Source organism: Mastigoproctus giganteus, chromosome 4 (genome assembly GCF_048544385.1).
Source record: "Mastigoproctus giganteus isolate SK-2022 chromosome 4, ASM4854438v1, whole genome shotgun sequence".
Lineage (NCBI taxonomy): Eukaryota > Metazoa > Arthropoda > Arachnida > Uropygi > Thelyphonidae > Mastigoproctus > Mastigoproctus giganteus.
This window is the reverse complement of record NC_143578.1, coordinates 177963975-177976419: the sequence shown is the minus strand read 5'-3', so window position 1 is coordinate 177976419 and position 12445 is coordinate 177963975. Positions and strand designations below refer to the sequence as shown.

Sequence of the window (12445 nt, the reverse complement as noted above, 5' to 3'; positions counted from 1 at the left end):
AATTGCTGCTATGGATAAAGGGATGGTTGAGTGGAAGAAGACAGAATGGTAATCAATGGACATTGCTCTTTGTGGACTAATGTTATTAGTGGAGTCCCTCAGGGTTCAGCGTTGGTCCATTGTTTTCTGTATTTATAAATGATATTGATGATGGTATATCAGGCTTAATGTCCAAGTTTGTAGATGATACGAAGGTTGGCAGGGCTGTTAATGACACTAATGACAGTACACTGCTGGAGCAGGATCTAGAAAAGTTGAGCAGATGGGCTGAGAGGTGGCAAATGAAGTTTAACATTAACAAATGTAAAGTACTACATATGGGAAGCAGTAATCCCAGAGTAATGTATCAAGTCTGTGGTACCACATTGACAGTGTTAGAGAATGAAAAGGATCTGGGGTAATTGTGCAGGCAGATATGAAGTTTTCTGAGCAGTGCAGATGGTCTGCAAGAGTAGCTCATGGTGTCTTGTCACTGATATACAGGAATTTTTCTAGGAGGTGATTATCCCCTTGTATAAGGCAATGGTCAGGCCACACCTTGAGTACTGTATACAGGTCTGGAGGCTTCATTTTAAGAAGGATGTAGAGCTGTTGGAATGAGTCCAGAGAAGGGCAACAAGATTAGTGAATGGAACAAAGGGTTGCTCTTACAATGAAAGGCTTAAGTTTTGCAAATTACAGTGTCTGAAGACTAGGCACCTGCGATGTGATCTGATTGAGGTGTATAAAGCCTTGAATGGTTTGAGCATGCTCAATGCTGATGGGATTCTTCCTCTTGCTCAGAAGAATCACCTGAGAGGGCATAAATTCAAAATGAGGAAAGATAGTTGTAAGATCGATGTGCAGAAGTTTGCCTTTAACCAGCTGGTGGTTGATTGCTGGAACAAACTTCCATCTGTCGCAGGAGTTGATAATTTAAATAGATTCAAGGCAGAACTTGACAAACATTTGGAGCCAGGGGATGGGTGAAATAAGGATGTTTTTTTTTTTTTTTTTTTCCGGCTGATGCTATATAAGCTTGCTTACTTGCATCATGCGCCCTTGCTAATGCTAACATTATTAATATCTAAATTGTAAATATCAACCATGTATATCCCAATTGCTATTAGATGCTTTAGAGCCAAAAGTTTCTGTATTTTCATACAGAATGCCAAAATTTGACAGTATGTGTCACCTGTGGATATTTAGCTCATATCTATACTTTTGGACATTATCGAATTTGTGCAGCAAAAGCAGGTGCTTTTGCTGCACAAATTCAATAATGTCCAAACTGAAAGGTAAAATAACACTGTTTATTCAAAAGACTGTGCCATGTGGGAAAATTGAGTTAGGTTATCAGTTTTTCTGTGTGCATTGCAAGATTATTACGTCACAAATTAACATAATTACAGTAAGGCTGAACTAGACTAACATTTGAAGTGACTGGATGGGTGAAATGGGAAGATTTTTTTTTTTTTGGCTGATGCTGTATAAGCTTGCTTTCTTGCATCATATGCCTCAACTAATGCTAGTGCTAAATTCTGGCATGTCTGTGTATTAATATACACTTTTATTATAATTGTTTTTATTTCATTTATAACAGTACCCTAGGTGAAGGTTTAGTAACACAATTTTTCATAAAGTTTACACATATATATATATATATATATATTGATAAATTCTCCTGTAAAATTGGCATAATAAATTAATTAGATATTATAATTCAAATTTTCATTTCAGAAACGTATCTCATATGAGGACCCAATGCTGTCTAGGCCAGATTCAGTAAGGAATTTGTCAAATCCTCATGATGGCTATGTGAATTTGAATTTGGAAGAGCATGCATGGTGAGTTTTTTGCTTAACAATATTTTATTGTATCACGGCCTTTTTTGCTGGTACTCACTCTGGCATATATGTAAAACCTTTTCCAGCTAACTGTGATGAATTTCTGTGTACTAGATGTAGAGAGTGCAACTAACTAAAATGAAATTTGGCATTTTGTTGTTAGGAAGATTGAATCTCCAAGGAAGTGAGTAGATACTGTTGTAAGTAGCAAATCTGGGATTTAGCACTTATTCAAGAGTCCCGCACTGTGCCAGATATTGCTAAAATGAAATACAGTCAGTCCTTGTATAACATGTGTTTACACTACACGAATTCAATCATACACGATTTATAAATAGGGGAACGATATCTTATATAACACGAACCGAATTCGCTTATGCACGATTCGCCTTTGTGTTTACAAGAAATGGCAGTCGAACGCAACATAATAGGAATGAAGAGAAGATTCTGAAAATGTATTTGTTTTTTTATATCACTGAAGGGGAAACACATTTCACCATAATAACGTAAAAACCAACACTATTCCAGCTATCGGTATAATCGCAAATGCAATTAGATCGAGTTTACTACCAGTTTATAACAGATTCCACTAGCAGAAATGCAACTGGAAATTGTTTTTATTGTTTTATGGTAGTAACTCCTAGAAAATGTGCTTTAGCAAAATGTGAGGTGTTAATAGTGTATCTCTGCTTTTACGGTGTTGTTCATTCAGCTGCTACACGCGCACAGCTTTGTTTATGTGTATCAGGCATGCCTCCTTGTTTTGTAATTGTGCTTTATTCCCTAAAAATGAGTAAAATACTTAAAATGCGTGAAAAGGAAGCGTCCTGGTGAAGATACTGCAGATTCAGAAAGAAAAAGAAAAGCAATATCGATAAACAGAGGTGGACTGGGTCAAAAATTGTTACCTGGGAAAATTTATAGTGACCTCATACCAGCGTTTTTGGCCAAAATCACACCGGCCTACGACCCACCAGGGTTTTCCCGGTAAGGCTTATGGCCAGTCCGCCTCTGTCGATAGAGAAAAAATATGAAATTGTGAAATGCTTTGAGTGAAATGAAAGCCCATGTGATATTGCACGTGCTACAGGCATAAATGAGGCAATGCCGAGAATTACAAAGAATGCAGAAAAATAAAAACAACTTTATTATTATTATTATAAGCTATATGGTGCAAGGAAGCCTGAGGCTTATGATACACCAGCCAAAAAAAAAAAAAAAAAAATTCCCCAGTTACCCTAAAAGAGAGAGAGAGAGAGAGAGAGAGAGAGAGAGAGAGAGAGAGAGAGAGAGAGAGAGAGAGAGAGAGAGAGAGAGAGAGAGAGAGAGAGTAAAAGGGAATCACCAAGAAAAAGAAGAATGATGATATCCAGCTCAGGACCCTGGGTGTGCCAAACCCATACTCACAAGATGTGAGCCCCTGGGGTTAATAGCAGGAACAACTCAAAGCGTAATTAAAATCCATTAGATTAAGACACAAAGAATTGGAAGAGATGGAACGGCTGTCATCTGTTTGGATAGAAAATCAAACAAAAAACAAGTTTGCTTACGATAGAAGCAAAAGCATTAGCAATATTTTATTATGTAATAGTCGTAATAAAATACTCATGTATTTTATTATGATTATTTATTGTGTTTGGTAATGTTTTGGTTACAAATGTGTGTTCAATCTTGGGTGGTCGGCACCTAACCCTATTTTTCCCATAGGGCCTATTGTTTATATTGCACGATTTTGCATTGCACGGGCGTTTCTAGGAACACAACTATCGTGCTATACGAAGACTGACTGTATAACATCACAGAGGTGGATCATCAGGTTCAGACTGCTTCTGAATCTGTACTTCTCATTAAAACTACCTGGTTTCAAACGAGGTTGAGTTTTAATGAGAAATATGATACTGTGAGGAGTTGTTGATGTGGGAAAAAATGACATACAGCAAAAACAAACAGAGCAAGAACTGAGGAGTTTGAGATAAAAAGTCATGCTGGAAATATTCTGTGAGTTAGGTTAAAATGTTATTGTGTTTTCAGTTTTACCCAGACATCTCACAGCATGATTGAGAGCCTCTCCATTAACTCTAGACTAGAGAGATGCTGAAAGGTTTGGTTCGGGAGGGGATTTGTCCATGACCATTACCCACTTCTAGTTGGTAGAAGGAATTTTAGTAAAGATTATATTCTTTAAATTCATTGAACAAAGGCAGCAGAATAGTCTTTGTTAGACTTCTGCTGCCTTTGTCACTATATTTTTGTCACTAATTCCAAAGAAATTAGTGACTAAAATGTGTTTCAGCTCTAGGGGAAGGGGTGATATATCCAATTAAAGTATTATGCAGAAACAACTAAAATGCAAATGCATTATAGAAAACGTTTAAAGGAATTATCCTGTATATCACAAACACATTCATTCTGGTGGTTGAGGTACTGCATAAGAAAGATGCAAAATGGATGGCAAGAGAATCAACAGTATACACTGAGCAAAAGAAAAAAAAGCAGTTTAGTTACAGATTATTCTCTGATACTGATTGAAATGCAAGAATTTATGTAACAATCATTTAAAGGGGAAAAAACCAAATGCTGAGTATGGGAAATCATTGTGAAGAGAGCTAAGAATTGGGGGACAAGGAGTTCTACTCAAAAAAGGAGAAAAATCAGATAGGCCTCTTAACAAAGCAGCAGAATCATAGGCAGTCCAGCCAGAGTATTGTGTAATCTGTCCCTGCTCATCCTAGTGGTGTGGGTTTCTGTAAAATAAAGTATTTCAAAGGAGAATTCTTCCAATGACATAGTGAAAAATTATATTTTAGTAATAAGATTGCTTTCTAGGGGTATATCACAATTAAAAGGTTTTAAGTTGTAGAATATTTAAGAGCATTTTTAAGGAAGTTTTGCATAAAATCTGTATTAATTTTAAATTAGTATGGAAATTTAAAATTTTCATTGATTTTAAATCAGGCAAGTTAGATAATTGTCTAGACTTTTCAATTTAGAGGAACCCACATTTGTGTGATACTAATAATTCAACTGCAACAATGAATATATTTGTAATTCATGTAAGGATGGCTAAATATTTGCATATTTTTAATATTTACTAGGGGGCTTTGTTCCCCACTTGCTTTGCTCACCAATGCTTTCTACATAAAATGTAGAGGTATGACAGAGTAAGTCAGATCTTTTCTACGTAAAAGACACACCTGTCCAAACACACTGATCGATATCTAATCAGGAAATGACCTACGTAATTATTTATGTGCATTTGTAGTGATGTAATTCTCCTGCCCACTTGTACCACGTGAGCCACATCCCTCTTCTCTCATTGGCTACCCCACCACGCGACATTCAGATTAGTTAGTGGAATAAATATCACTATGTAATTATTTACCTGCTCTTACATAGGTCACTTAGGAAAAGGCCTTTTGCTTTGAGTTCCATAATGCATGAGAAATATTGTTGCATCTGAAAGAGCAGGACTAAAATATTTACAAACTACAAATATTTAAAATATTTACAAAATACTATACTATTTACAATTGTACAAACTATATTGGGTCCCTTCATCAGCTGACATTACAATGGAACATCAAATGATGCCGCGTGTGGTCACGTATTAGACAGTGAAGCACATGCACGAGGTTGGTGAACGTTACGGAGGCAGTTGTCTTTCAATGAAAGACAACAGTGTAATTATTTACCTGTGCATTTGTAGTGACATAATTGCCCCGCTCTCTTCTACCATTGGCTCAAATAAATATCACTAGGAAGAAAACTTTTTTATTGTTATAGAGAGATAATAAATAAGTAAAAATACTTATTTTTAATATTAACACCTTTACATATTAAATTGCTTATTTTTATTGGAAGTGACAATTTTTCTGCTGTGCATTTATCACTATAAATATCACTAGGAGGAGGGCTTTTTTAATGTACAAAGAGACAATATTAAAATAAGTCATCATAATTAACAGTTAATAAAAAGAAAAGAAAAATATATTTCCCAAGTTAAATAAGTTCAGGATGCATGTTTTCATCCTTTTTTTTTTTTTTTTTTTCAATTATACTCATCAGAACATTTTTTGAAGTGATTGACCTCTAATTGATAATCTATAAGGCAACAGAGCTATAAGGAATTTTTATAACCATTCAAACTATAATGTGTGCATCCAGATAACATTGAAAACAGTAGGAATACTTTTTAGAACTCAAATTGCATAGAGCCACTCATGATCAACATAGATCTTTAGGGTAGTTGACATCTGCCTATGTTTGGAACTCAGATTAGGTTGTTTTAGATTAAGTGCAAGACACCTAAAAGCACAATACACAATGTCTGTAAATTGCCCTGCTTTATCCGAGCTGAGATTTCAATTTGAGATCTATAGATAATTCCTAATAACAGATTATAGTTCAATACTAACTAGCATTTACTTGAATTTAAATAAGAAGAAATTTGGGTGTATCCAGAAAATAGAAACACCTGAAACAACTTCAAAATGAAACGAGATTTTAAATGCATCAAATTTAAAATAGTCTTAAAAATCTTAACTCATAAAACTCTATCCTTTATACAGGATAAAACCAAACCAAAATCTTAACTCTATCCTTTATACAGAATAAAACCACTATTTACTAAGTAAAAGAAGAAAAAAAAAAGTATGCCCTATATTCAGCCTGAAGACATTACCGAACAGTCCCACTGAATGAAGTATTGTATCAACCATTACTTAATTCAGTGGGAGACTGAAGCTTGGCATATAGCAGATATACAAAATCACCCATTTATATATATATATATAGATTCCCTGACAATAGATTCTCTTGCATTATCTCAGGTAGAATGAAGGAATAGGAGGAATATATATTATAAGGCAAGTTTATAGATAATAAACTCTTAACGTATTATGCCTTGTGCATTTAGTTATTTTAAATATTGTCATGTACACCTTTTGGCATCTCTCATATTGTGTGATTATCTTCACAACTGGGTTGTCATGTCTGCAATACCAGGGTACCTGCCCATCCACTGATGATAGGCAAATAGCCTTGAAACAGTGCCGTCTGGGTGGTGGTACTCACCGAGAATAAGTGACAATAGTCTTCTCTATTAGTGAAGCGTTACTTATTCGAGGTAGTGCAATATCATGGCAACTCGTCGTGAAGGCAGAGCACAATATGAGAAACAGAGCACAAAGCCTACAACAACTACTTCCTAGTTTCTTAAGAGTTGTCTATGGTGTATCTATACACTGATATTATATAGATAATAAACTCTTAACGTATTATGCCTTGTGCATTTAGTTATTTTAAATATTATAAGGCAAAGAAAGGATTGAAAGAATTTCCAATTTACCTATATAGTTTAAGGAAATATATAAATTTAGCAAAGAATATAGTAATGAAAAAATAATTTCATTTTTTGGGTTCTCCTCTCAGAGATACAGTTGTTTATTTTTGCCAGTTTCCACCATGAGGTGATGGAAACTGGCACTATGAGTCTGCTGACGAGGCTACTAGGAGACGGTCGTGTTCAAAGCCGCTAAGTCGATTTTTCTTATTTATTGATTTGAAATTATTGTTTTTCTAAAACTTTTGATTTAAATTTAGTAGTATAACATTATTTTGTGATTTTCTGATTAATTTGGTGTATTTATTCTTTACTCGGCCTTGTAATTGCATAAAAGTACAGTCGGTCCTCGTATAACACGTGTTTGCATTACACGAATTCGATCATACACGATTTATAAATAGGGGAACGTTATCTTATATAACACGAACCGAATTCGCTTATACACGATTCGCCTTTGTGTTTACAAGAAATGGCAGTCGAATGCGGAATCACCCCAACTGAACGCAACACGATAGGAACGAAGAAGATTCTGAAAATGTATTTATGTGTTTTATATCAGTGAAAGGGAAACACATTTCACCATAATAACGTAAAAACCAACACAATTCCAGCTATCGGTATAATCGCAAATGCAATTAGATGGAGTTTACTACCAGTTTATAACAGATTCCACTAGCAGAAACGCAAGTGGAAATTGTTTTTTTTGTTTTATGGTAGTAACCCCCAGAAATGTGCTTTAATAAAATGTGAGGTGTTAATAGTGTATCTCGGCCTTTACGGTGTTGTTTATTCAGTTGCTACACGCGTGCAGCTTTGTTTCTGTGTATCAAGCGTGCCGCCTCGTTTGTAATTGTGCTTTATTCCCTAAAAATTAGTAAAATATTTAAAAGGTGTGAAAAGGAAGCGTCCTGGCTAAGCCACTGCAGATTCAGAGAGAGAAAAAAAAAGAAGCAATATCGATAAACAGAGGCGGACTGGGTCAAAAATTCTTACCCGGGAAAATTTGTAGTGGCCTCATACTACGGTTTATGGCCAAAATCACACCAGCCTCCGGCCCACCGTGGTTTCCCCCGTAAGGCTTATGGCCATTCCGCTTCTGTCGATAGAGAAAAAATATGAAATTGTGAAACGCTTTGAGCGAAATGAAAGACCATGTGATATTGCACGTGCTACAGACCTAAATGAGGCAACGCGGAGAATTACAAAGAATGCAGAGAAAATAAAAACAACTTTCATAGCGGGAACAACTCAAAGTGTAATTAAAATCCATTAGATTAACACACAAGAATTGGAAGGGATGGAACGGCTGTCATCTGTTTGGATAGAAAATCGAACAAAAAACAAGTTTGCTTACGATAGAAGCAAAAGCATTAGCAATATTTTATTACGTAATAGTCGTAATAAAATACGTAAGCATTTTATTACGACTTACGTATTATAATTTATACTTATGTATTATAAAATACATAAGTATTTTATTACGACTATTTTATTTAAAATAATTTTTTTACGAATAAAATACGTATTTTATTCGTAAAAAATACTTTTTTAGTATTAAAAAATACTAAGTATTTTTTACTAATAATACTAAGAGTATAGTTAATTAATTTGATGAGCTTGAAGTGCTAGTCAAAGGCAGATATTGTTGGGATATCAAAGACGTGGTGTCACACATATATAAACAGTGCTGATTTGGAATTTCAGGAGTACAATGGCCGACCGGGCTGGCCGGGTGAGTAAAGTGCCTGCCTGGCAACCCAAAGGTCGCGGGTTTGAATCCCGCCTCGGGCTTGGATCAAAGTACTGCAGAAACTATGGGAGGTGCATTATGGCCACAGAAGCCGATGCACCAACAACTAACTAATAAAAAAAAAAAAAAAAAAAAAAGAGTACAATGTGTACAGGAAGGGAGGAGGAGTTATGCTATTAGTTAAGAAACATAAAATCTAAGGAAGTGCAACCAATTGATGTTGGTGGACAATGCAACGTTGAGTCTGTTTTGTGTGACGTAAGCACTGGGAAAGGAAAAATGAGAGTAGGTGTCTGTTATAAGCCTAATGAATCTGATAAGTATAATGAACAGTTGTGCAGAGAAATAGTGGGACAGTAAATCAGAATGTCTTATAATGGAGGATTTTAAATTTTGAGCTGTTAACTGGAACTTATGGGTTGGTCACTCGCACATAGCAAGACTTTTCTGGATTTATTGGATGAATTTTCTACAGCAGCATGTTCAAGAGGCAACCAGAGGGAGTAATACTCTTGATCTGATTATCAGCAGTCATTATTCATGCATTAAGAATTTGCAGATAAAAGAACCATTGGGTGACAGTGATCACAATGTACTGATATGTAAATTACTTAAAAGAAGTAACTACCATCAAAGCTAAATGGAAGGGCTTTTGCTTTTGTAAAGGTGACTACAGGGAGTCTCAGACAGTTTTTAAATTCTGTACAGTCGGATCAACTTTTAGAATTCAATGATGCTGTTACCATCATTGAATTCTAAATGGGAAGCCTTCAGGGACTTAATCTTGGAGGCTACTAGGCTTTTCATTCCAACTAAGAAATACTGTTCACGGTTCAGGCCTAAATAGATGTCAGATGAATTAATGAGGCTTGTGGCAGAGAAGAAAAATGTATGGGATGCATATAAATTATGAGGTGACACAGAAGTCTATGGCAGATATGTTTGGTCTGTAATCAAGTTACAAAGGAGGTTAGGCAGGTGAAGGCAGATTACGAGAAATCTTTGGCAAAAGATGCAAAGAAAAACAGCAAGGAGTTCTTTACTTATGTAAACTCTAGAAGGAAAGGGATGAATCAGATTGGACCACTTAACATAGATGGGTTGACTATTGATGTTCATGCTCAGGTAGCTGATAAACTTAATGAGTATTTTTCATCTACATTCACACATGAGGGGTTATTCAGTTAGGAGAATGCCAGAAGTTTATCAAACTCTAATAGGGAGCTAAGTGATTTTGTACTAACTGAGAACAAAGTGAAGGAGAAATTGTTGAAATTAAACATAAGGAAGGCACTTCGGGTGGATGGGATCTATCCAGTTTTGTTAGAGGAGGCTGCAAAGGAAGTAAGCAAACCCTTAGCCATAATTATGAGAGCTTCCTTGGACTCAGGGGAGGTCTCCATGGACTGGAGGTGTGCAAATGTATCACCAATTCACAAAGGGGGGGGATTCAAAAGATGACACAAATAACTATAGACCTGTTAGTTTAACTTGTTTTCCAGGGAAAATAATGGAGTTACAGGTTAAAGAAGCATTGCAGGATCATCTAGACAAGACTGCAGTAATAGTGAAGACACAGCATAGGTTAGTTAAAGGGAGGTCTTCTCTGACCAATTTGATTAGATATTATGATGTGGTCACAAAGGAACTGAATGTCAAAAATAATTTTGATATCATATACTTGGATTTGAGGAAAGCTTTTGATACTGTTGCACATGGAAAACTGCTGTCCAAATTGGAGAGGTATGGCATTAAGAGTAAGTTGCTACAATGGATAAAGGGATGGTTGAGTGGGAGATGACAGAGAGTGGTAATCAGTGGACACTGCTCTTCTTGGACAAATGTTATTAGTGGAGTTCCCCAGGGTTTTGTGCTGAGCCCATTGTTGTTTTGTGTATTCATTGATGATATTGATACCAGGATTAATGTCCAAGTTTGCAGATGATACAAAGGTTGGCAGGATTGTTAATGACAGTAAAGACAGTATGCTACTCCAACTGGATCTAGAAAAGTTTGGCAAATGGGCTGAGAAGTGGCAACTGAAGTTTAACATTGACAAATGCAAAGTGCTGCATATAGGTAGCAATAACCCAAGAGAAACATACCAACTGTGTAGTACTACACTTAGGGAAGTGGAAAATGAAAAAGACCTGGGGGATAGTTGTGCAGTCAAATATGTAGTTCGCTGAGCACTGCAGACGGGCTGCCAAGACAGGTCATGGAGTCTTGTCAATGATACATAGGAATTTTGATTGCAGGGACAGGGAGGTGATTATCCCATTGTTACAAGCATTGGTCAGGCCACACCTAGAGTACTGTGTACAGGTGTGGAGGCATCATTTTAGGAAGGATGTAGAGTTGCTAGAACAAGTACAAAGAAGGGCAACAAGATTGGTGGGGGAACAAAGGAGTGCTCTTACCAAGAAAGGCCTAAGTTCTGCAAATTGCAGTGCCTGGAGAGTAGGCACCTGCGTGTAGATCTGATTGAGGTGTATAAGGCCTTGAATGGGTTGAGCACACTGAATGCTGATGGGATTCTTGCTCAGATTAAGAACCTGAGGGGGCATAGATTCAAATTGAGGAAAGACAGTTGTAGAATAGATGTGCGGAAATTTGCCTTTAGCCAGCGGATGGTTGATTGGTAGAACAGACTTCCATCTTTTGTTGTGGAAGTTGATAGCCTAAATAAATTTATGGCTGAGCTTGACATGAATTTGGAACGAATGGAGGGGTGAAATGGGAGGGTTTTTTTTTTTTTTTTTTGGCTGATGCTGCATAAGCTTGCTTTCTTGCATCGTATAGCTCTACTAATGCTAATATTTCAGTCTACTAATTATAACTTAAGCAACACAGTGGAGTTTTCTTTTGTCCATTGGTCTTCAGATGAGAGATGCTACTGTTGCCGAGTTAGAAGCAGGTGGAAAATTGTTACTAAAAATTACGTGAGTGAGTTTAGGAATAGTTAATGTCCAAGTTTGCAGATGATACAAAGGTTGGCAGGATTGTTAATGACAGTAAAGACAACATAGCTTTCCCAATGATAAATTATGAAAAATTGATTCAAAAGTACCAGTTTTCCCAAAGAGAAACTTGAGAATAGGATATACTGTGTGTATGTATAATTTGTTCTGTATCCTGCAATAGGCTAAAAGTTGTGGACATGAATGTTATATAATATCTTGTTTTTGAGTACTAGTAAAACCATTAAATTAGTAGAATTTTTAGAAAAAAGGAAATTAATTTATTCATGTGCCTGACTTTTACTTTTTTTAAAAATCTCTACAGGTTTGCTGGTAATATGGACAGAGATGCTGCAACCAAAGAATTGGAACCTCTTCCAAGTGGTACTTTTCTTCTTAGGATAAGTCCCAAGCAAAATGGTGGATATGCAATTAGCATTAAGTAAGCAAGCATTAACTAAAATAAAATACTCTGCTGTCTATTTAATTTAATTTAAAATAATTTTTAATTGGATTGATTACTACTCTTTGGTGAAGTATTCTACACCAGATAAATTTATGAAAA

General features: G+C 35.9%; 1 protein-coding gene across 1 annotated transcript in view; it reads left to right on the top strand.

Moving 5' to 3' along the window:
• LOC150087223 (proto-oncogene vav-like) overlaps positions 1–12445 on the top strand; it is a 433316-nt gene that overhangs the window by 388353 nt on the left and 32518 nt on the right. The window contains exons 21-22 of the mRNA XM_090371895.1: positions 1720–1826; positions 12206–12322. Coding sequence (XP_090228021.1) covers positions 1720–1826; positions 12206–12322 — 224 coding nt within the window. The remainder of the gene's footprint in view (positions 1–1719; positions 1827–12205; positions 12323–12445) is intronic.